Raw genomic sequence first — 24359 nt, 5'->3', positions numbered from 1 at the left:
GTTCGCAATGCATGCGCCAATGTGGCATTGGCTGAATGCAACTCGCGCTGTGCGATCCCTCCTTGCTTGTCAAGCTACTGCCCTGTGTACTATCGCTAAAACAGTGTTCTCGCATCCTCTATGTTTTGTCTCTAACGAGCCGCATGTAGGGCATGTTATTAAGATCCCGATATCAAGAGAAAGTGCTGCAAAGAATGTGGCAGTGCATCACCGTTCTACTGCTGCATCCATGCAGAAATTGTGCGATTCCTGCCCAAGAATGCGACGAGTGTTTTGTCAATACTCGTTTTCATGTTGGAGCACATTTCAGACGCGAAAGGAAGCAACATGCAAGCACGAGCACGCACCAATGTCACAGCGGCGGTCAACCTATTCGCTCAGATTTCTCGCCCCTTTGCGATTCCAAAACAAAACAAATGATTCAAGCAGAACTTATTGCTGGGCTAGTTGGAGCATGTTACTGAAGTACTGGCCCTGGGATACTTCCCTGAAAGCCGTGTTTTGTGTATCACGTAACCATTATCTCTTATGGTCCTTGGCCCTATACACTACGTGTCATTGTTGCGAACATCATCTTTTATTCAAGTTTTGTCACCTTTTACCATCATTTTATTGCCTTTCGCCTGGTTACCATGTGATTTTCGACAATGTGCGAGTTGCGCTGCCAGATTTGCATATATATTGTGTGTTTCTGTCAATAAAGCATCAGTTGCTAGTAAGCGCTCGTCCGTGTCTCTTCTTGTGTCGTCTGTTTGGTGCTTTAGTACTTCAGTAAAACAAATTATGCAGCATGTTTTTCCAGATGGCATTACAGTTCAAGTCAATAGACTTAACCTGGGGAAGAAAATTAGGGATGGCTTTTTTCTAAAGAAAGTGTTTTAAAGTACCACTAATTTAACAATGGGCCTACACTTGAGCGCTTCTCGTGAATATTTAGCGCCGTCTAGAGCAGAGATATTTGCTTCAAATTTCAACAACTTCCATAGAAACAGGCGGACCAAATTTGAAAACCGTACTGTTGACAAATATGGAGAAAAATTATAAACTTTCACAAATATAGTGCAATGTTCCTTTCTCGCAATTTGCTTTCTCTTCAACATAGGAGAAAGAAAACTGGCAGCGTTTCGCGAGTCTGAGTCATGCCTCATTGTTTGTGCTGTTACTCTTTCTGTTCGGACATGTACCAACCAGCCCTAATTTCCACATTACTGCATAGGTATCATACTCTGCAATATTTAGTTAAAATCGATACTATTGACCTGTACTCTATCAGTAAGTATGTTTGGAGCAGTGGGGGAGGAGATGACCGAAATGCGGATTCAGCATATTTCGAAATAAGCTCTTCTGCAGGACTGACCGGGCTGCTCCCATATTTTTCGTTAAAGACATTCTTTTTTCTCGCAATACTAAAATTTATTATGTATTTCTTGGCCCTCAGGCAGCCAAATATATTCTCTTTATCAAAATTAACGACGGTCACTTGACATGCCCGTCCGAGCTTGTCTGCATTGTGATTGCCTCAGTGATTGCTTCTACTGCACTGCCTCTGTGATTTCTAACTAATGTATAAATGAAATGCAAAGGCACACTTGTTCGCTCATGACTTGGAAGACTTGGGTGCTATAGTTAGACCATAGCCCCTTCCTCACGTCCTGTCACTTCCACTCAAGTATGATGAATACATGCACACCTGTCCCTGAAGTAATGCCCCTATGGGGCTTTTAAGGTAATGAAATTTGGAACCATTCTTTTAGCGGGTGACTAAATCGTATGAGTGCCTGCCGTATAAGCAGACAAAATTATTAAACAGAATGTTGTCACATAGTAATGACGGTGAATAATATAGCGGCAAATTTGTGAATGATGAAACTAACTTTTATTGGGTGAACTTTTGCCCTCAAAAGCAAATTTACTCGAAGCACTGCGATAGCGGCAAACACGGCTGGCAATTGTCGAAATCTTATCTGCCGGTCAAGCGCTTCGGCTTTTATACATGATCCATCGAAGGTTTCATAGGAAGCGCTGGTGCCTGCATGTCTTCCAGAAAATTCTGCACAATTCACATCACACATTGTGGTATAGTATCTCCCCCTGCCAGATCCCCGTGTTATCATACATTTATGTTTCGTAGTAGTCTAGCTAGATGGCGCACCCCCCTTCTGTCATGTGACAAGCTTGGACCAATCAGGAGGTGTAATCTGGCGTGTGAAGTCTCTTTTTAGTAATAAACGGCCGCGAGCCGGCTCAGTCCTTGTCCGGTTTTCATCAGGAGCACTTAGCTCCGCGTCTCCCTCTCTGCGTCGGCGCTTGCAGCGCGTTCGCTTGTTGCGGGCCCCCGCTTGCCTGCCGCTGCCGACACAACATCTTATGGCGACGAGGGTGGGACTCCCGCTGCGGTTCCGACCGAAGCCCCGGGAAACCAACGAGCTTCGTAAGTGAAGCGACCCTTCCTGTGTCTGCACGGCATGCAAATGCCGCCGACGCACTTGGCGTCACGAGGCTTCCGAGCCTAGGCCTTCTCGCCCCCCTTGTTCTTCCTTGCCCCATTCCTGCTGCGAGCTCCTGCTGCGAGCTCCGGCTTGTCTCCTGCACTGTCTCCTGCACGCTACCCGGCATGGCTTCTTCTACGGCGAACCTTCCCGTTTTTCTTGAATTGCCTGGGCCACCGTTAATTCCATGGTATCGATGGAAAAAAATTTTTCAGGCCTACCTCGAAGTGGCCGGTGGTGGCGACTGGACGGACACACGATGAGCGTTCACGCTCGTCAGCGCTCTCGGGCGTGAGGGACAACGAAAGTACTTTGCAGACGAGGAGCAGGAAGCAGCAAGGCAGTTAACCGGCGCAGCGTCAACGTCAAGTGATGCGGTCCCATTAGCGTTAGAGTTCCAGAAACTCTTGCAGTGGCTTGACCGGCTGTTCGCTGCGTCAACAAATGTTCTGGCGGAGAGGCACGAATTCACCAGTCGAAGGCAGTTCGAGGGAGAAGGATTCCTGGAATTCGTGACCGCACTGAAGGAGAAGGCGGTACAGTGCAACTTCGGCACAACCTACAATGAGCGCGTCCGAGACCAAATAATACATGGGTTAGCGAACGCCAGCGTTCGCGAAAAGTTATTAGCTCATGGCGAAAACCTGTCCCTGGACAAGGCAGAAGAAATTGGACGCTCTTTAGAAGCCCTGCATCGAGCGAACCGCGCGTTCGACTCCGAAAAAATACAAAGAATCGAGGCAGCATAACTTGGCGCTCTGTCGACAAGCCAAGATGGCCGACTTCTTCCGGGGAGCCGCCAAGATGGCCGACGTCTTCCGGGAGGCCGCCCAGATGAGCGACATTTTCCGCGAGGCTCCTCCGGGACCCGCAATGAAGCACAGGATGCGAAGAAAGACCCTAATTTCGACCGTAGTTCATGCGATCCGTGTGGCAGCACGAAACATATTGCAACGTACAGGAATTGTCCAGCAAGGAACCGGCGGTGCCTGCACACGTTGGGCCATTTTGCATCAGTATGCCGAAAAACCCGTACTGTTCAGCACGTCTCTTCTGCAGAGGCGCTGTCTTCGTCAACTTCCGCAGGACAGCCGTCCGCGTCTGTCTTGACGGTGAGCACTTTGGAAACTAAAAAGGATTTACAAGTCCTGGTCGTAGTTAACGGCGTCGCCATGCGGCTGCTCGTGGACACAGGAGCATCTGTCTCATTGATGACGGCCGAAGATTTTAGAAAGCACTTTGGTCGACAGCACAGACTGTCAAAAACAGCAGTGGACTTGAGGAATTTCTCCAAGCAACGCATCGACATTCAAGGCCTTTTCCAAGCCACTGTCCAGTTTCTTCAAAGGTCGTGCTCAGTCACATTCCACGTAACGTCTACAGGAACATCGCTGTTGGGTCTTGATGCCATCCAGCGCTTGGGCATACAAATCGACGGTACGTCGCTGACATGCTGCCTGGCTTCGCTTCCTCCAGTACAGAGCTCCATAGGTGTGCCTCCGGGTTTTGATCACCTCTTCAGTGGCGAGTTGGGTCTCGTCAAAAACTTCGTGCACCGAATACATCGGCGGCAAGGTATGAAACCAGTATCTTCAAAGTTGCGCAGACTACCCCTGGCTCTCCGTGACCAGGTTACAAATGAAGTGCGACGTCTCGAGGACTGCGACGTCATCGAGCGCGTCGAGGCTTCTGAGTGGGTGTCTCCATTCGTTGTGGTGCGCAAAAAGGATGGAGCCATCCGGCTCTGTGTAGACCTACGGGAACCAAATAAGGCAATTGTCATTGATGGGTATCCTTTGCCGCATGTAGAAGAGTTATTACAAATGTTTCATGGTGCCACATATTTTTCTAAGCTGGATCTAGCATCTGCTTATCATCAGCTGTTACTGGAAGAAGATAGTAGAGATCTCACCACATTCATAACTCATGAAGGCTTATTTAGGTTCAAGCGTGTCTGTTTTGGCTTGGCATCCGCGCCAGCAGTGTTTCAGAAAATGATGTCACAAATCTTGCAGAGTTGTAAGAATGTTGTCTGTTACCTTGAAGACATTTTGGTATGGGGTCAGACAAAACCTGAGCATGATGCTAACTTAAGAGAAGTCTTGCTTTGCATTTCAAACAGTGGTATGAAACTGAATGAAAAATGTGTCTTCTCTGTGAGAGAACTGACTTTTCTGGGCCATAAAATTTCAGCTGAAGGCATTTCGCCTACAGAGAGCAAGGTAAAGGCAATCCTGAATGCGCCTGCTCCTACAGATATTAAGTCATTGCAATCCTTCTTAGGATTAGCTGGTTACTATGCCAAGTTCATTGATAATTATGCAGAACTTGTAGAACCGCTTCACCTCATGCTCAGGCAAGGGCAAAATTTTGCTTGGTCTGATGATGCACAACGTGGCTTCAGTCAGTTGAAAGCTCGTCTTACATGTTCCCCTGTCATTAAGATTTTCAACCCTGAATTGCCTGTGGTAGTCCCGACTGATGCATCTGATGTTGGTGTTGGTGCTGTGTTACAACAACCGTATGGTTCTAAGTTAGAAACTGTAGCTTTTGCATCTAGAACTTTGTCGGTAGCTGAACGAAAGTATTCTGTAGGAGAGCGTGAAGCGCTAGCATGTCTGTTTGCATGTGAAAAATGACATGTTTACCTCTGGGGTAGACGGTTCACTCTTCAAACTGACCATCAAGCAGTAGTTGCATTACTGTCCGCTAGCGACTAAGGTCGTCGACCTCTTCGCATTTCGAGATGGTCAGCCAGGCTCCTGTATTACAACTTTCAGATTGAATATTGCAAAGGATCAGAAAATTTAGTAGCTGATGCCTTGTCTAGACTTCCAGTAAAGGATTCGCAGAATGTAGTTCAGGAGGAAGAAATAGTATCCTTAGTTACATTGGTCGTTGACAAGGAAACAGTGCAACTTGCTACGAGCACAGATGAAACTCTTCAGAAGGTCAGTAAATGCCTAGCAGAGGGTTGGCCTTCTAAGAAAAACAGACAATGCTTTAATAGCTTACTTTCATGTAAATGAAGAATTGTCTTTTGTAGATGGATTAATCATGCGTGGTGATCGTGTCGTAATACCCAGTGTTCTAATACCGACATTTCTACAGCTGGCACATGAAAATCATCAGGGCATAGTACGTACCAAGCAGCTCCTTCGTGAACGCTATTGGTGGCCCCAGATGGATAGCACTGTTGAACAGTATGTAAAGCATTGTCATGTATGTAAGCTGGCAGACAAGTCTGCAAAGCCTCATGTAGCTCCATTGCAGCCAGTCGAATGGCCGAACGGGCCTTGGCAGAAATTTGGAATGGACATCATTGGTCCATTAAACACGTCCTACCCTAGGTATCTAGTCACCCTAGTTGATTACTACTCAAAGTGGCCAGAAGTACTTTGTACCAATTCCATCTCCACAGATGATGTCATTAAGCTTCTTGACTGGGCTTTCAGCCGTGAAGGTTTGCCAGACTCTATAGTTACGGACAATGGTCCGCAGTTTGTTTCAAAACAATTCCAAGATTACCTAAAGGAAAAGGGAATCTCTCATTTTTTTCTCCTCCAACTATTATCCTCAGGGAAATGGTCAAATAGGAAGGTTCAACCGAGTCATTAAGGAACATCTGCAGGTAGCTAGGCTTGAAGGTCGAGATGCTTCGAAAAGCATTTCAGGATTCTTGGGTTCCTATAGGATTATGCCACATGCTACAACGGGTCTCTCGCCAGCTTTACTACTTCATGGTTGTCAACCTCGTTCGAAGATAGATATTAGCAACTTTAGGTTGCATAAGCACACAGCGGTTCATAACAGTCAAGTTCGCGAGACAGTCTCGCAGAAACAGGGGCAAACTAAACAGTATGTAGACAAACGTAGAGGTGCTCAGGCAACTTGTATCAAGGTGGGAGACACCGTCAAAGTAAAACTTGCCAAGAAAGGATTTTTCAAGTACAGTAAACCTCGTACAGTGAAGGCCCAGGTAGGACCATCCACTTTTGTACTCAGTGATGGGAAGACGTGGAATACGTCTAAATTAACCACAGTAGTAGATAATTCAAAACATAGGACATTGTCCACAACTGATAAAGATTTTTTGTACTCATATTCAAACCTGAATAGTCATTCCGATGACTCGTCTGGCGTGACACCGTCCTTTCATAGTCATAAGCTTCAGTTAGGTAGTTCGTCTGACTGTATCACTTCCGAGTCTACACAGTCAGCAATCGTTTCTGATTCCATGGGGGAATCGGTAGCCTCCCAGGACTTGTTGGGACGTCGAGAGGAGCTTCCTGGGCAACCCTCTCCAGCTTTGAGCGACAACCACATTCAATTGTCCAACCAGGAGGAGGGAAATAGTAGTGGGACGACTGGGTCTTTAAAGTCGACCAATACACGTTGCAACCCCCAAAGTTCTCCTGAGGTACGCACGCGTCCTCATCGTGACAGAAAACGGCCTCCGTGGCTCGATGATTATGTTTCTTGAGTGTAGAGCGTATTGCCGTCTTCTAAATGCCACGGCTAGGGGCCTCGCTGTGACATTTAGGAGACAGTTCACATGTTTCGTTCACACAGGTATAAAATGTGTTCCTTGTTGCGGTGCAGTGAGTCTTGTGCCGTGTTCCTTGTCAGATTTTGTTTTGAGTGACTGCCTGTGTTTTGGTGCCCAAGTCTGGTGCGCGTGTGTGTGAACTTGGGCGGGGACGGACTGAATTTGTTGTGGACTTAAGTGCGTGCCTTGTGTGCAACTGGTGCGCGTGTGTGTGAACGTGGGGGGGAACAAACTGAGTTTGTCTTTGGACTTAAGTGCGCGTCTTGTGTGCGCGTTTCACTGTATGCTTACTTTGTTTCCAGGGGGGGATGATGTGGTATAGTATCTCCCCCTGCCAAATCTCCGTGTTATCATACATTTATGTTTCGGAGTAGTCTAGCTAGATGGCGTACCCCCCTTCTGTCATTTGACAAGCTTGGACCAATCAGGTGTCATCTGGCGTGTGAAGCCCCTTTTTAGTAATAAACGGCCACGAGCCGGCTCAGTCCTTGTCCGGTTTTCATCAGAAGCAGTTAGCTCCGCGTCTCCCTCTCTGCGTCGGCGCTCGCCGCGCATTTGCTGGTCGCGGGCCCCCGCTTGCCTGCCGCTGCCGACACAACACACATGCAATCAGATTACGCAAGTTTCAGTGACAACGGACAGCACAAAAAACCATCGATAACATTAGAGAAACCTGATACATGCGGGCACATCCTGCGCTGAGCAATAACATTTGTTAGATGGTGAAAAGGTGTCACTCGAAAAAGGTAAACAAGTACAAATGTCAATAGACTGAACTTTGCTAGCTTACAAACAAACAATTCTATGCCGGTATGCCAGCTGCGATGTAGCTACAAGTTTCAAATCTCTCTGCCGTAAGTCTTTAAGCATGCATTTTAAATTTATGCAGTTTCAGCTTCACAGGCATCACAGCTGCCTGACCGCAAACGTTTTCGTGACCCCAGCAAGCGTCCAGCACATATTTTGTGTTTTAAGACGGTCCTCAAGTGCCAACAACTCTGAACTTTCTCCAGTATGCTCCTCCCTAATCACTACCAAATTTCAGTCAGACTATTCTGAAATGATGTGCCGTTGAAACCCTAACTGCCCTGTACACGCTTCAAATTTTGCGCACCCATTAACCTCGATATGTCTAACATGCTCTCCAAATTTCGATGCACTGGTTAACTCTATTGGGGGCGAGGACTTACGGAGTCGCCATCAATCAGAAGAGTCTCCTTTGCGTAGTATGAGGGATCATGCGGCGCGCTCCTCATAGGTTTGCCTTACGGCTTACGGCTTAAGCAGCAGCCCTCCTCGACATTTCTGTAAGTACTCTCAAAACGAGGGAAGTTTTTTATCTTGGGCAAACTGAAAACACAGAATCGCTTACAGACGCTATCTGTTTACCGAATACGTACAGTGAATGCCACTGCGCGTGGTCGCCGCGGAGTCTCCCGAACCGGCTTCTTGCATGAAAAGTAAGCAAACGCTGAGAGCAAACTTTGTGAAATATGTCCTTATGGTGGGCTGTCTGTATAACCGAATGGATCATAACAGATTGATGCCTCAATGCTGCAATCGCACGGGTTCGCAGCGACCGACTACGCGTCTGCATGCATGTCTGCGCACAACATTTCACTTTCACTGCGAGCATATTGTTGCAATGTGCTGCGAGCTTTAGGCCACAGAATACGAACATTTGACAGTGCACAAGCAAATATTGTTGTGTGGACACTATCAGAGCTGTTCAAAAATAATTTAGTTATATATACTTCGACGCCTATGGGGACTGCGATGTGCCGTCGCGACGATTCAATCTTGTTTTTTTAACTTATTGGACGTTTCAATATTTCTCAAGTAGTGTCGCACTGTATGTTTAACGGTATTCTCAACGCGTGATTTCTCACTGATATTGTTTCGTAATCCACTGTGTTAATTCATAACACAAACATGACCATATATGCCATGCTTTCTTTTAATGTGCTTCTTACCGCTCCCTTTCCATTCCAGTGAACTTGCCAGTATCTAGCATCAACAAGTTTGTAGACCAAAGTGTCATGACATTGGTTGGGCAGCGAGCGCGGGCGTGCGTCTCACTGCGCATTTTCTGCTACTCGCCGAACATGGCAGTTCTGGCGCCGTAGCAGAAATCTTCCTTGCGTCCATGCCTGCTGCATACCCACGTGGTAGCCGATGGCTGTTTGCCGGTTCTATGTTTTGAGAGCCAAGCTTCACACAGCTTGTCCTGCAGCTACGTGTGAATGAGGCTGACACCGGGCTTCATTGTGTATGTCCGGCACTGTGGCACCGAACAGTAGACTACCACGCTGCATGCCTCCAAAGGCAGCCACTACCTATTATAGTGCTTTCAAATGTTGTCAAGCAGACACCCAAGGTGGGAAAGCGTCACCGCTTAATAAGAACTGCTGTGCAGGTGGGACTTTTTGAACTTCCGTTTTCAGCTCGCTTCGGCGCTTCCGAGGCAGCCAATGCGGTCACTGTGTCCACGTGATCCCTCATGCCACGTCACGCCGACGGTGGCACCAGCTTTTCCAGTGGTGGAGCTCGCCCTCAATACAGTTTCGTCAAAATTCAGATCGCGTATTTCTTTATATCGCACCTAGTGGCGACCCCACCTTCGCTGGAAAATAAACCAGGCGTGCCAACAATGGTTGGCACGCCTGCTGCATGTCTCTTCAGATGGCAGTACAGGGATGCTGTTCTCAAGAGAAGGCTCGGGGACTTGTACATATTATTCTACGCCGCATTTCTAAGCAAAAGTAAATAAATACGCAATGTCTCTCTGACAAATGCATCGCGCCAGCCTTAATCCCGAAACAAATTCTTATGGCAGCTTGCTCAAGATAAATTGTACAAAATTGTTGCTGAAGTGCAGTCACCGCAAACACAAAGCGCACAAAATACCCATATGGCTCCCTTAAGTTGCCGTCAGGGTTATTTAGTTAATGGAGAAACTATAAGACCTTGAGGTAAGCAAAAGGAAGCATGTGTAGAAAGTACTAAAGTGCTGACCACTTTATTAGTCACTTTATTACAGTTCCTGCCTACGAACTGTCGCCGATAAAGTGTTCTGTTGATGCCTCGACTTTGTAGTCCCGAGCTTCACTTTGACCAACTTTATTCGTAGCAACGAACTTCATCGCCCTTTTGTTCTTGCTCCTTTTTCTGGTCTCAGAAATATGAACTCCCAATTCAACAATGTTCTGGAAATATTTAACGTGGATGTCGCAACAGTGCACGAATGACCGGCCTTAATTGTGTCGCACTGCTGTGCCCTGTAGTGCACACATGGCTACGACCACCGGCATTCACGCACGACACCACACTTCCGTGCCATCCTTGTTTTTCGCCGCTTCAATGCGCATTATCAATTGTCAGAGTATGGCCGATAAAAATTCAAGCGGGGATCACTTGTTTGCAAGCAATTCGTCACTGTCACGGGCAACTGTCACTTTTCATGACGTACCAGACAGCACTGCAAGCGAAGACATGCAGCATGAGAAATGTCCAACCAGCGAAGAACGCTCATCCTCAAACATTTCTCCATCTGGCCCTCTCCTGTAGAGCCGGCAGTTATAGTTCTGCATCTGACATCCTTTCCGACAAAAGCCGAGAGGCACTACATACCGCGGCGCATGGCCGCACGTACTACAGCAGGCACATGCATCGGCTGACCTTCGGCGGAGGAGAGCATCTTGCACTGGAGCTCGGTGTAGTTGGCCTTGAGCCGGGTGACTCGCGTGAACCAGATGCAGAGGTTGCGCCGCGTAGCCTGGCTGCAGCCCCCGGCCGCCTCGAACGAGTGGTTGACGGCGCAGCGCAGGCACTGCCACGGCTGGTAGCGCAGGAAAGAGAACTCGGCGTCGTTCAGCCAGATGCACTTCATGCGGCTGCTAGTGCCACACGCCACGCACTGGGGATCTGCGCCGCCCAGGAAGGCCAACATGCAACGCTGCATGCCCCGGCAGGGACACAAGCGCCAGCGGGAGGCACTTGTGCTTACGCCGCATGCACGTCAACGTCTCAAAAGTGCCGCATAATTTCAACCACTGTGTTTGAATGCGCAAGCCTCGCGCCTGCAGCGCTGTGAACTTTACTTGCAATACGAGTGTGCATTCACCGGATCAAAATACTTGCAGCGGAGTTAATTGTTTGCGATTGTAATTCATTCTCGTGTACCCAAGGGTCTCGTGTCATGCGGTAGGGGCAGGCACGCAATGTATGAATGATACCGTGTACAACGTTGAACACATGTAGACGAATCTACAACCCTTCACTGGAAATGTTCAACACAGGATGCCATCGAGCTTCGCAGGGCTTTTTCGGAAATTATCTCGTACGACGTCATACAGCTCGGCAAAATCAGAAGAAGCTTTCTTGATAAAGCTGCATGGGATCAACAACTATTTCTACTGCGTTAACGAAAGGGTAGCAGTAATTAGGAGACGTAAATTAACGGCAATACAGGTCATACGAGGACATATCCATATTCCAAAACCAGTGTCTTTCCGTGCCTTCCAATGTGGAACGAGCGCGTTTTTTGACACTATATCCCATTGGGGAACGCTAGCACTCGCTGGGAATCGCTGGGACACCTGTGAAAATGCAGGATAATAGCTGGGGCACACTGTACGAGATGCTGGTTTCACTGCTATGACGCTGGAATACACTGGTTTGCGCTGTACACACGCTGGTTCTCGGCAGCAGTTCGCTGGCTCGTACTGGAAACTGCGCTGGTTGCATTTGTGCCATGCTGGTTTCTAAATATAATATTCTTCAACAGAATTATGCAAACGCAGATAACACCTCATTCTTATGTAGCCTGTATGCAAAGGATGCCTACGAGTTGTTGCCGTTGTCACAGTGAAGTCGTTCAGAAGAGTTCGAACGGATCCCCAGAAAGCCTGGCGCTGATTGATATCGCACCGATAACAAAGCTGAGGCAATTCACGTGCTTCCACTTTCCTTACTGTACTAAAACATAATGGATAAAACGTTCCGATACTCACATACATGCACTTTAGCATTCGCCCGGTACACGTGCTAAGATGGTTCCCTTGCACCGAAGCTTAGGCAGCGTATCCGCCTAGTCCGTCTACACGCTATTGGCCCGCCTCGGCTCATGAATCAACAACTCTTACAAGAAGGATAAATCACTCTATATTTCAGCTTTCGCGTCAGTGTTCTTAAATAAACCATTTTTTTCATATCTACTGTGTCAGCATAAGAAGTGATGAACGCCGATGTGACGCATTATAAGTACATATATGTTCCGCCACCAAAGGCTGCCAACACTAGCCTATGCTTCTCTGACGAAGATATGGGACTAGACAGATGTGTCGATTGAAAGGGAACGTTTAACTAAGAAAATGTTGCATATCCCTTGCGCAAAGAACAAGAAACTGCTATCAAAACCGGTAGTAACATGCAGTGTCCCGGATCGGCGGTTTATTAAGGAGTTTTTTCGAAGTTAAAATACCAGTCACAAAAGAAAACCGAATTAGAAATCAGAAAGGTCAATATGTTCACGGGTGATTTCAATGCGAAAGTGCAGAAAAGGCAGGCTGGAACGCACCAAATCATGCCACTAACTAGAAATAGTAAAACAAAAAGATATGCCCGTAGACTTTACAGAAAAAAATGGATTAAGAATAATAAATACCATCTCCTGGAAATGTAGTAATCAGAAACTGACATGGGAACACTCAAACAGTGAAAGAAGAAACGAAACAATGGGCTTCATAGATGTTGTGTTGATGCAACAACTGTGCGAGACGTGTCACAGGGCAAAGATGAGGGGCAGGCTTTTCTTTCACTTTAAGACTGAGGAGAGCAGTCGAGAGGCCAACTAGGTCATGGGAGAAGAGGATAAAATTCAGTCTCTGCGAGACAGCATGAAGGTCACTAAGCTCACTTCTGCAGCCGCGCACTTCACGCCACTGTTTTGACAGCGGGTGTCCGCGGTCATCGCATTGATGTGTTCAAGTTTCCTGCGTGTGGTGACACCATGCTAGCTCATTTAGTGAGCAAGTGAATGTTTACAAGTTGATACGACCTATAAAGACACTATCCCTAATTCGTATGGTTGTCTGCTACTTTGTTCGTGCAATCGATGCTTCGCCTTTCGAGCGAAACTGAATTTTTTATTCACAAGTCCGGTAACATGTGTTGCGAGACAGTCTGTGATCCAGCACATGCAAGAAATTTATTGCTTGGCCGCCAATCTATATAGGTTTTTAGGTTTGTGTATTATGCAATATATATTTATGTTTCTGTCAATAAACTGTAGTTGTTGGCTTTCCGCTTGTGTCATCTTCCTTTCTCATCCATTATGTATCGCGCTATTCTTCGTCAGTACAATAAACTATTTTCCACCGAATGAGTGAAAGTAAAATTTTGAAAGAATGTTTTACCAGTTTGAGGTAATTTACTGTTCAACATTAGTGCTTCCTTAAAGTGACAGTTTGGAGATGTTCTTTAGTGGAACTTGAGATACAAAAGATTCCTATAGATGCATTTTCCAGTTCGGCATTTCTCAAGAATTGCCCAAGTCCGTAATCATCATCATCAACCTATATTTATGTCCACTGCAGGGCGAAGGCCTCTCCCAGCGATCTCCAATTACCCTGTTTTGCACTTGCAAATTTCCTAATTTCATCACTCCACCTAGTTTTCTGCCGTCCTCGGCAGCGCTTCCCTTCCCTTGGCATCAACTCTGCAACTCTAATGGTCCACGTACCAGTTATCTACCCTACGTATTACATTGCTTACCCAGCTCCATTCTTTTTCTCATAATGCCGACTAGAATATCGATTATCCCCGTTTGCTTTTTGACCCACACCACTCTCTTCCTGTCTCTTAATGTCATGTCCAACATCTTTTGTTCCATTGTTCTTTGCGCAGTCCTTAACTTCTCAACCTTCCTGTTAACCTTTGGGTTCTGTCCCATATATCAGCACCGGTAGAATGCATTGATTATACATTTTTCTTTTCAACGACAGTAGTAAGCTTGCAACACGGGAAGCGATGGGGGCTTGTTGGTGAATCGCCAGGAACGCTTTTGATGCAGCGCGAAACGTAACACAGACACAAGGAGGCACATATAAAAAGACAATGCAGTGCTACTAGGAACAACAATGCTTGCTCTCAAGATCAGACCGCTCATATCCTCCCAAGAGTATACTCCCAAGAGTGCACAGTATACTGCACATGCCTTTCCCAAAAATTCACGTCCAACCGATCACTCAAAACATTCCCTCTGAATTTCATGTCCGGTGCATGCGTAACTTTAAAGAAGTGGTTAACTGGATAGTTTTCATTTGGATGGTGTACACATGTTTACCTTTTTCACTTGCAGTGTATAATTTACTAAATACAAATTTCTTTCTGTGGGTTTCTCGTAGCTAATACACGTACCCTGCCTTGTGTTTTAAATGAATGTTTATGTATATATGACTTACTTATACTTCTTCGTATTGATGTTAATATTGTGAATTAATAACTAGCATGGATCCCAACTAGCCTTGAGCTAGGGATCCAGATGTCCTGTACAACATTTCCTGTGTACTTTCCTATTTTGAATAAACTTCAATTTCAATTTCAATTTCAACTCATATTCTTGTCATCTGCTTTCGACAAATCTGACACTAGATTGAGCTAGACTTCTGTGTTGCCACGGGTGGCAGAAAGCAAGCCTGAGTATTTCTAATTCTTTGAGATGACGTGAAAATTCGCGATGCAGCAGCAACATGGCAATATACTGCAGGCAGTTTCACCTTCATCTCTGTGTTTAGGCAATTAAATGCAGTTTTTATCATAGCAGACATTAGGAGATGGTTACTGCTGCCACGTGCATGGAGGTGCAGTTTTCGGCATCTAACAAAAGTATTTAAATTCAAAAAACATTTTACGTGTTCGTAACATACCCATAGACAATAAAAACCAGCTTGAAGAGCGATTATGTATCATAGCTATATTCGGGTCTCAGGAGCTTACAGAACATGCGCCATAGCAGACATAAATCCTGTGGAAGTACCGAAAAACATATGCAATGAAACTCGCACTGTTGAACCATATTTATGACTCGCAATAACCTACCAAAACAAACTGTCACCGCTTACACAGGAAATCTAAGTCCTTAGGAGACAACGCTACTGATGGCTTGCAAATGCACAATTCACCAAGTGTGTGCGATCGGGTGTTCTCTTTATATCAGCCAACAATGACTGTTTTCTCAAACAAAGGTCGGCAATGACGTGCTTGGGTATGGAGGGCAAGAAACCTATCAGGCGACAGCTTTTTTGTTTTGTTAATGTGATCTCTCAACCACTCAGTTAAGCACCCACTGATTTGGCCTACGTATTGTTTCCCACAGGAGAGTAAAATACGATCAATCACAAATGGCTTGCAAACTACGAGCTTGTTTTGTGCCTTTTTGTGCACTCAACCTTTTCTGTCCTAGACATATTTGTCTTCTCAGCTTTGGCTTAGCCTTTTCTGTCCTGGACGGATTTGTCTTCTCAGCTTTTCTCAGCTTTGTCATCTGAGCCTTCTCAGCCTACCGGGTACCGAAAAAAAAAACACCCCAATGTTATCGCGGAGTGCCACCTCCTTCAGATTATGTGAAAGTTGGTCAATACAGGGAATTACGGCGGTGCTTCTCGTCCCTGCACTTGCATGGTGTTGAGTGTTAGATTGGCCTGAACTTCCGTGAATTCTTTTGAGCTGCCTTTCCGCTATAGACACTAAAACACGTTCAGGATAGCCAGCTTCCTTCAAGCGCGAAGTCTGGTTCTGGAAGCTATGCTTCATTAGCTGAGCGTAATATTTCCTTAATGCGTTGCTGAGGCACACTGTCGCAATGCCTCCCATGGTTAGTTTCTAGTGGTTAGAGTGAAATGGGAGTGAAGCTTTGTTAGCCTCTGGATCATAGCACCAGCATGGCTGGTTGTCGGAGCAAAGGAGTTTTCAAGTTTTGAAATCTAATGGTTCGGTCAATCGGCCATTCAACTGTCACCTGAAGAGGATTAAGACCATTGTGGAACACATGCAATACTTCCTTGCTCTCATTTTCAAAAGTTTCCCATGAGTAGCCAATAAGATAACATCCAGAAATATGCCCAATAAATGTAAAAAAATTTGTACATTTGTTCCTTTGAGACTGCGTGACAAATCACTGTCAAGTTCAGTTAAAAAAAGGCTGCTTAGCACGGAAGCTATACATGAGAACACACATTTTTTTACAAAAGATATTATTCGACTCGATAAAAGTCGATGTTAGGCAAAATTCCACCAAAGCAAGGAAATCTTAACAGAAATTCCCACTTCTGCACAAAACTCGACCACTTTAAATTCATCAATGCTAGTTTTAACACACTTTAGCAAATGTGCCCATGGGTGGGAATAGTACAGGTCGGTGATGTCGAAAGAAGGGGCTTTTAACCCCCCATCTTCGTGAGTTTTCATGAAGTCTAAAATAATGGCACGCACTATTACGCTAGAAGTCGAGGAAGAAGAAGTGTGCGTGGTAGCTGCTGCAAAACGAACTGTAAACGGCCATTCACTTAGAACTGACTGACTGGCTTTTCCTCTCGTGACAAACTGGCGGAGGTGCTGGGTACGCATCCATCGTATGCCTACGGGTCCTGAACCAGAAGCTACCGACGCCAGTACCTCGGGGACGGCAGAAATCTATCGAAGCAGCCGTCGCCTCCAAGGTCTTCCACCGCAATACAGTCCCCTGGCAGGCTCCGTGAGGAAGATGTCGACAACTACCGCAAGCCAAACTGAGGGGATCCCAAGTGCTGCCGTACCATGCATTCTCAACGCGCCTCGCACGCCTAACCCGTTCCATGGCGACGCCTTTGAGGACGTTGAAGACTGGTTGGACCATTTCGACCGGGTCGCCGCCTTTAACGACTGGGACAATCGCCGTAAGTTGAAGAACGTCTACTTTTCCCTTTTAGACGCAGCGAGAGTATGGTACGAGAACCACGAAGCCTCATTTACCAGCTGGCAGGAGTTTTACCGACTGCTTTGCGAAGCCTTCTGCACTCCCGAAAGGAAAGAAAGAGCCGAACAGGCACTGTCTTCGAGGTTCCAAATGCCAAACAAAACCGTCGCCATGTTCGTCGAAGACATGACGCGATTGTTCCGTCAAGCCGATCCACTTATGCCAGAAGACAAAAAGGTGCGTCTGCTAACGCGAGGCGTAAAGGAACAGCTTTTCGCGGGCCTCGTGCGCAATCCTCCTACAACAGTCTCTCAGTTCGTTCGCGAGGCAACAGTCGTGGAACGTATGCTTCGGCAACGGCTCTCGCAGTATGAACGCCAGACCACCATGACTGCTGCATGCTCTCTCGTACCTGCAAATGATGACAGGGAGTCCCTTACCGAGCTAATACGACAAATTGTTCAAGAAGAACTGCAGAAGTCTTATGTATCGGCTCCGGCACCTCCCAGTGCCGCGGTTCTTACGGATGTCATTCGGGAAGAAATCGGCAAAGTGGTTCATCCCTCGCCACCAACACGACGCGAACCTCCCACGTTCTCGTACGCGGATGCTCTTCGGGCTTGCGCGCCGTCGACGGGCCGTTTTTCGCAGCCGCGTGCTGGGATTTCTCGACGCTCCCCAAGTCCGATCCACCGCACGAATCCGCAAGCAGCCTTTCATCCTGGTTCACGCAAATCTACAGTATGGCGCGCCCCCGACAACAGTTCGTTGTGCTATCACTGCGGGGAGGCTGGTCACATGTATCGCGACTGCCAGTACCGACGGATTGGTCTGCGGGGATACCATCCGGACGCCCGTTGCCCTCGCTATGGCGAATGCCAGCACGAAATCGAGCAATACTTGGAAAGTAACCGTCTTCCTCCTGCTCAACAGCGAAGACAGTCACGGTCACCTTGACCTCGTCGGTACGCGTCACCAAACTGTGCTCGACCCGCCTTTGATTCCGCTGGAGTCAACGGTGGAAGCCCGCACCGGGGAAACTGAAAACGCCGACCTCCGGGGGTGAGGCCACTGTCATGCGAACCGTCAAATATCCTCCGCCGATGCCATCCCCTCGCAACGTACCGCTGACGCCTTCATTCGAAACTGCCAAAAGAACTTCTACTGCTATTACTGCTTCAATCGACGGTTATCCGGTAACTGCACTTGTAGATACGGGAGCTGACTACTCGATTATGAGTGCCTCACTGGCCTCTCGGCTACGCAAGGTGCTGACAGCGTGGGACGGCCCACATCTGATTACGGCCGGAGGACACCTCGTGTCACCCATTGGACGATGCACCGCCAGACTTGCAATTTCTACTTCGACTTTCATAGCGTCTTTCTTTGTGCTGCCCAAGTGTTCTCGTACACAGTTATACACAGTTACACAGTTACACAGTTATACTGGGCATGGACTTTCTCCAGGAATATGGGGCGATCATTAACCTCCGTGACTTGTTCGTGACTTGTTCGTGACTTTTTCTAACTATGTTTCTTCGGACTCGAGTGTGGAGGATGAACATCACCGCGTGGCTTTACGCGTGGTCGATGACTGCGTGACGTTACCGCCTCGAAGTAGCATCTTCGTCCTCGTTGAATGCCCCCAAGACCAACTAGGAATAGGCATTGCCGAAGGTAACCTCACCATATTGCTGGATCGCGAAGTCGGCGTCGCACGAGGTCTCGTAGAGCTCCATCATAGGCCCTCGTGACAATATTATCAGAACTGTCAACTAAAAACGTGTTGTATCGTCATGGCACCGCACGTGCCTATGAAGCTGGGCGCACCTGCTGTAATCACTCTTCCCTTACTCTCTTTTTGTCCCTTCCCCTCTTTCTTGCTGTGTGCTATATATTGCACGCGATACCCATAATAAACGTTCTTTGCTCGGTTGATCTTCTTGGAAGTACGTGGCTACTTCAGTGGCGACGAAGATGGGACAAGCCTGCTGTCCACCAGCAACACCCCGGTAGCCATGGCCAGATATGCAAGCCCACCAAAGTTCGAGGAAGCTACGGACCACTGGCTGGCATATCTAGTGACGCTAGAAGCTTTCTTCGAAGGCAACGGCATCACGAAAGAAAAGAAGAAGCGAGCATTGCTCGTAGCAGGGCTGAGCACTCACACGGTGGCCGTTGTTAGTGGATGCTGCGCGCCAACAAAGGTGAACGAGCTGTCATACAATGAAGCACTCTACATACTGCAGAAGCATTTTTCGCCTAGCCCGAATGAAAGTAATCAGATGCCAGGAGAGCCAGTCAGATTTTCTTGTAGCCATTCGGCAATTGGCAGATACCTGCAACTTCAGCACTTCACTTGACAGGATGCTCCGGGACCGTATAGTAAAGTTTGTGGCTTGCAAGACAACTCGGTACGTCGTCAACTGCTTTTGAGGCATCCTTAACAAGAAGCGAAGCAGAGGAAATCGCCTTAGCAATGGAAATGGCGGAAGAAAACGTGAAAACGTTGAAGACTGCGCCTGATGATGAAGGCGTACACATGTTAAGAAACATGTATGCACGACGTGAAAGTCGGCCACCATGCTTCAGGTGTGGAAAGACAGGGCACGACCCCAGAACCTGCCGGTTCCGCTCGGCAAAGTGGTACCGGTGCCAGCAGCGCGGTCATGTTCGCAAGATGTGTCCCGGACAAGCAGACAGCAGAACGAGGGAACCGTTCACGTGGCCACACCAGCAAATTATTGCCATGCATCCGAACCGACACGTGTACAGGAGCCGACACGTGTACAAGGAACTAGCAAACCTGTACTGGATTTGGTATTTTTGCCAAGAGGATTACCTGATTACACTGTTGAAGTTGTGGAAGGCATCTCTGACCACCTGCTTGTCAGTGTTCACTTACTCATTGTCGCTTGTACTCTACCTAATAACACTGTGAAACATTGTTCTTTCAAAGATTACTCACATGCAGATGATGCATCCACTATAGAACATTTGGAAACATGCCTTATCGATTTTAATGATACTGATTTGAACACACTTTGGCGCCGTTTTAAAGATATGTGCCACTACTGTATAGATAAGTTTGTGCCGAGCAAACGTAAATTTCTTCGTAGACTAACACCGTGGGTGACGCGTGAAATAATCCACTTAAAGCGAAAGATAAAAAGGTTAAAGAAACAGCGCTTGCATTTAGGTCATTTAAAGGATTTAAAAGAAGGACTTGCACATGCAGTACACTCCTTGAAAGAACATTATTTTAATACAGTGCTGCCAAATTTCATTGTAGAGGAACCAAAAAAGTTTTGGAATTATACAAGTGAAAAAAAGAAACCGGTGTCGCAAATTTTGGTTGATGGTTCTGTGGTTACCGATCACGGGGATATTGCGCACCACCTCAATGACTACTTTCACAGTGTGTTTTCTAAATCCGGTGCTTGTCCATCCAATGACGCAGTGTTTCACCCCTGTGATGTACATCTTATTTCATACCCTGGCGTAGTTTCTATGTTACTAAATTTAAGAACTAAATCATCATGTGGTCCCAACAACCTTCCTAACGTGTTTCTGAAGAGATATGCGGAATCTGTTGCAAAGTTTCTAGTTATTTTATTTCGTATTTCATTACTTCATGGAAAATTACCGAGCGACTGGAAGATAGCCACGGTTGTGCACGGGTTTAGAAAAGGATACTCAACAATTACACAATCAGTGAAAGTAATACATTCACTCGCTTCATGTCTCGATAGGAACGGGCAAATTGATGCAATATTTCTTGACTTCAGTAAAGCTTTCGATAGAGTTCCCCATGACAAACTAATTTTAAAACTCAGACGCACTGGACTCCCAGAAATATTAATCATATGGATATCAAAATATTTAACCAATCGCTACCAATTTGTAACGGTTAATGAGCAGCAATCAGGTTGCCTTCCGGGCGGCTCTGGCGTGCCCCAAGGAAGTGTGCTGGGGCCATTATTGTTTTTATTATATATTAATATATTAATGACATTACTGCTGAACTTGATTCGAATGTCCAGATCAGGTTGTTTGCGGATGATTGTGTGCTTTTTCAAGAAATAACTTCAATTAACGACCAAATCCACCTTAACTCCTCTCTTGCTAAGATTTTTGAATGGTGTGAAACGTGGGACATGAAACTTAACACTGATAAGACCATCTTTCTTCGCTTCTCTCGCAAAAAAGCTCCGCTTTCTTTTAACTACAGGCTTGGTTCGTCACCTTTGCTGGAAGAGACTAAATATAAGTACGTATTTGGGTGTCACACTAACTAATACTTTATCATGGAATTTACATATAGATAACATCTGTTCTTCCGCATTCCGTAAACTGTATTTTTTAAGACATAAGCCAAGAAATTGTTCCCCCTAGCGTAAAATTACTTGCTTACAATTCACTAATTAGACCTAAACTTGAATATGCATGCGTTGTCTGGGACCCATTTAATAAACACAATATCACCCGCCTAGAAAAGGTACAGAGAAAAGCTGTAAGGTTTATTTACTCTAAATTTTCCCCGTATGACTCACCCTCTGAATTAATGCAGATTAACGGTATACAATGTCTTGAACAATGAAGAAAAAATTTACGTTTGCAGTTTCTTTTCTTGCTTTGGAATCAAGATCTAGCTATTAACCCTTCTCCATATCTGTCGCTTTCAACGTCAAGGCATACATCCTAATTCCCTGACGCCGTATTTTGCGCGAACAGATTTATTCAAGTTTTCATTTTTCCCTCGCACTGTAACCGACTGGAATGATTCCTTATTGCCTTTCGCCACACATTGATGTTTTTTTTTTGTTTTTGTTTTACCTCGTTATTATTGTTTATTGTTTTGTTGCCATTTGACCCACCCTGCTTGGACCTGTACAAGGTTTGCAATATTCAATAAAGAAAGAAAGAAAGAAAGAAAGAAAGAAAGAAAGAAAAGAAAGAAAAGAACAGGAAACTGCAATGATCCGGGATCAGAAGCTCTGTTCCTCGTTGAAACGGCATATAATTTTGTTGGAAACATTCACACCGTAAAGGCAATAATGTGCACTCTACTTTGCAATGAAATAGCGATCAAGATGCAGCTGGACACAGGGTCCCCGGTTTCTATCATCACTTGGCCCACCTACGTACAGCATCAAAATGCCTGGCCGAAACTGCAAGAATCGCCGCTCAAGTTGTCGTGCTTCCTTGGACTACTGCCGGTGCGTGGCCACTTACAGCTCGACGTTTCCTTGGGTTCGAAGACTACGAAAGCCACATTAGCGGTGCTGAGTTGTTCCGGGCCGAACCTGTGTGGCCGGGACGTCATGACAGCTCTGGACCTCCTTGGGGAGCCGGTGCTCAGCGCAACGCAGGAAGGTGAGAGTGCAGCCATTCGTGAAGTTGACAATGGCATTCAAGTCTTGTTAGAAGAATTTTCCGACGTGTTTCGACCCGAGTTAGGGCTCATAAAGGGACCGCCTGCCCGTTTGCCATTGCGGGATGAACCTGTTCCTCGGTTCTGTAAGGCACGGCCGGTGCCGTACGCGTTGCACTCAGAAGTGGAGGCCGAAATTACTTGGTTAGTTGAAAATGGAATCCTTGCTCTGGTCGCACACTCTGCGTGGGTGGCACCCGTGGTGGCTGTGGTAAAGCGTAACGGAAACATTCGCTTATGTGGCGATTTCAAAACTACTATCAACCAAGCCTGCCATACGATCCAGTATCCTCTCCCGCGCATAGAGGACATCACGGCGACGTTAAACGGCGGTGTTTTTACAACTATCGATCTCCGGGACGCTTACAATCAAACTGCGTTAGACGAAGAATCGCAACTGCTCACGATGGTGAATATACAGAAGGGCCTTTTTTGCTTCACACACCTTCCGTTCGGAGTAGCCTCTGCGCCAGCGCTATTTCAGCAACGCATGGAAACAATTTTGCAAGGACTGCCCGGAGTACAGGTCTATTTGGACGTAATCATTGCAGAAAAGCGGAATGACGCCGCCACCTTACGTCGAGTTCTGGGAAGGTTCCGCGAGTTCGGGGTGCGGCTGAATCGGGAGAAGTCAAACTTTCGTGAGAATGAGGATTTTTTGGGTTACAAAATCAACGATAAGGGCGTGCATGCCAAAAGGGAAAATCTTGAGGCTATTCTGGACGTCGGCACACCCGACGTCCCGAGTTAAGGTCATTTTTGGGTCTGGTCACCTATTACCAAAAGTTTCTACCACAGGCAGCCACAATCCTTGCACCTCTGTACGAACTATTGCGCGCCAAGACGGAGTGGAAGTGGGGCATTGCTCAGCAGCAGGCATTCCAAGAGGTCAAAGCACTGATAAGTAAAGCAGAATTACGACCCGGACGAACCGTTGGTACTAGAATGTGACGCTTCATCAGTCGGCATTGGAACCGTCCTTTCTCACGGCACAGCTGAGGGGATGAAGCAACCCATTCGCTTCCGCTCCCGCATACTCACAGACACAGAGCGGAAGTATTCGCAGCTTGAAAAAGAAGCCCTGGCATTAGTGTTTGGAGTGGTGAAATTCCGGGCATATTTGTTGGGTAGGAAATTCACACTTCTGACTGATCACAAGCCATTAGTCAGTATTTTCAATCTAGATAAGCCAGTTCCAGCCATGGTGGCCGCCCGCATACAACGGTGGGCCCTCCTGTTGAGCACCTACTCCTACATCGTCAAGTTCAAGGACGGCAAGGCGAATGTTCTGGCTGATGCACTCAGCCGCCTGCCACGGGCAGCGCCTTCCAAGGAAGTGTCCGGAGACGAGGACGGCGCTGATGACTGTGAGTACGTACTTTTCACCGCCTGTTTGGACAGTAGAGTGCTGTCAGCCAAACAACTGGCCCACTATATGGCCGAAGATGAGGAGTTACTTGTGGTGCGGAAGTGGGTGCAGGAAGGCTGGCCCCGGCATTTAGACGCTAAGCAAGTCACTCTGAAGCCGTACCTAGTCCGGAGGGACGAGCTAACTGTGAGAGAAGGCCTGGTGTACTGGGGCCACTGAGTCGTTGTGCCTAAAGCAGCCAGGAACGCAGTGTTGGAGCTGATTCATGAAACACAGAAAGAATCACCGCGATGAAGAGACTAGCTCGCTCGCTGCTTTGGTATCCCGGCATTGATAAACAGATTGAGCAGCTTGGTAAGACGTGTCACTTATGTGTTCAAGCTGCACTGATGCCTCAACGCCAGGTACCAGTCCCGTGGCCGGAAACAAGGCAGCCGTGGTCTCGTCTGCACATTGATTTTGCGGGTCCGGTGGATGGCTACATGCTATTAATTGTGGTCGATTCCCACAGTAAGTGGATGGAAGCTGTGCCTTTGCGAACTTCCACAACTGGGACGACCGTA

The 24359-nt window shown here is 46.9% G+C and overlaps 1 protein-coding gene across 7 annotated transcripts in view; it reads right to left on the bottom strand.

Moving 5' to 3' along the window:
• Amph (amphiphysin) overlaps window positions 1-24359 on the bottom strand; it is a 265780-nt gene that overhangs the window by 61376 nt on the left and 180045 nt on the right. For 4 of the 7 annotated variants that reach the window (XM_050177365.1, XM_050177366.1, XM_050177369.1 and 1 more), the window contains one exon: window positions 10717-10962. The exons of the other annotated variants lie outside the window; for them this stretch is intronic. In XM_050177365.1, coding sequence (XP_050033322.1) covers window positions 10717-10962 — 246 coding nt within the window. The remainder of the gene's footprint in view (window positions 1-10716; window positions 10963-24359) is intronic. 7 annotated transcript variants of the gene reach the window in all.

Source organism: Dermacentor andersoni, chromosome 5 (assembly GCF_023375885.2).
Source record: "Dermacentor andersoni chromosome 5, qqDerAnde1_hic_scaffold, whole genome shotgun sequence".
NCBI classification, from domain to species: domain Eukaryota; kingdom Metazoa; phylum Arthropoda; class Arachnida; order Ixodida; family Ixodidae; genus Dermacentor; species Dermacentor andersoni.
This window is presented reverse-complemented; position numbering and strand designations above follow the sequence as displayed.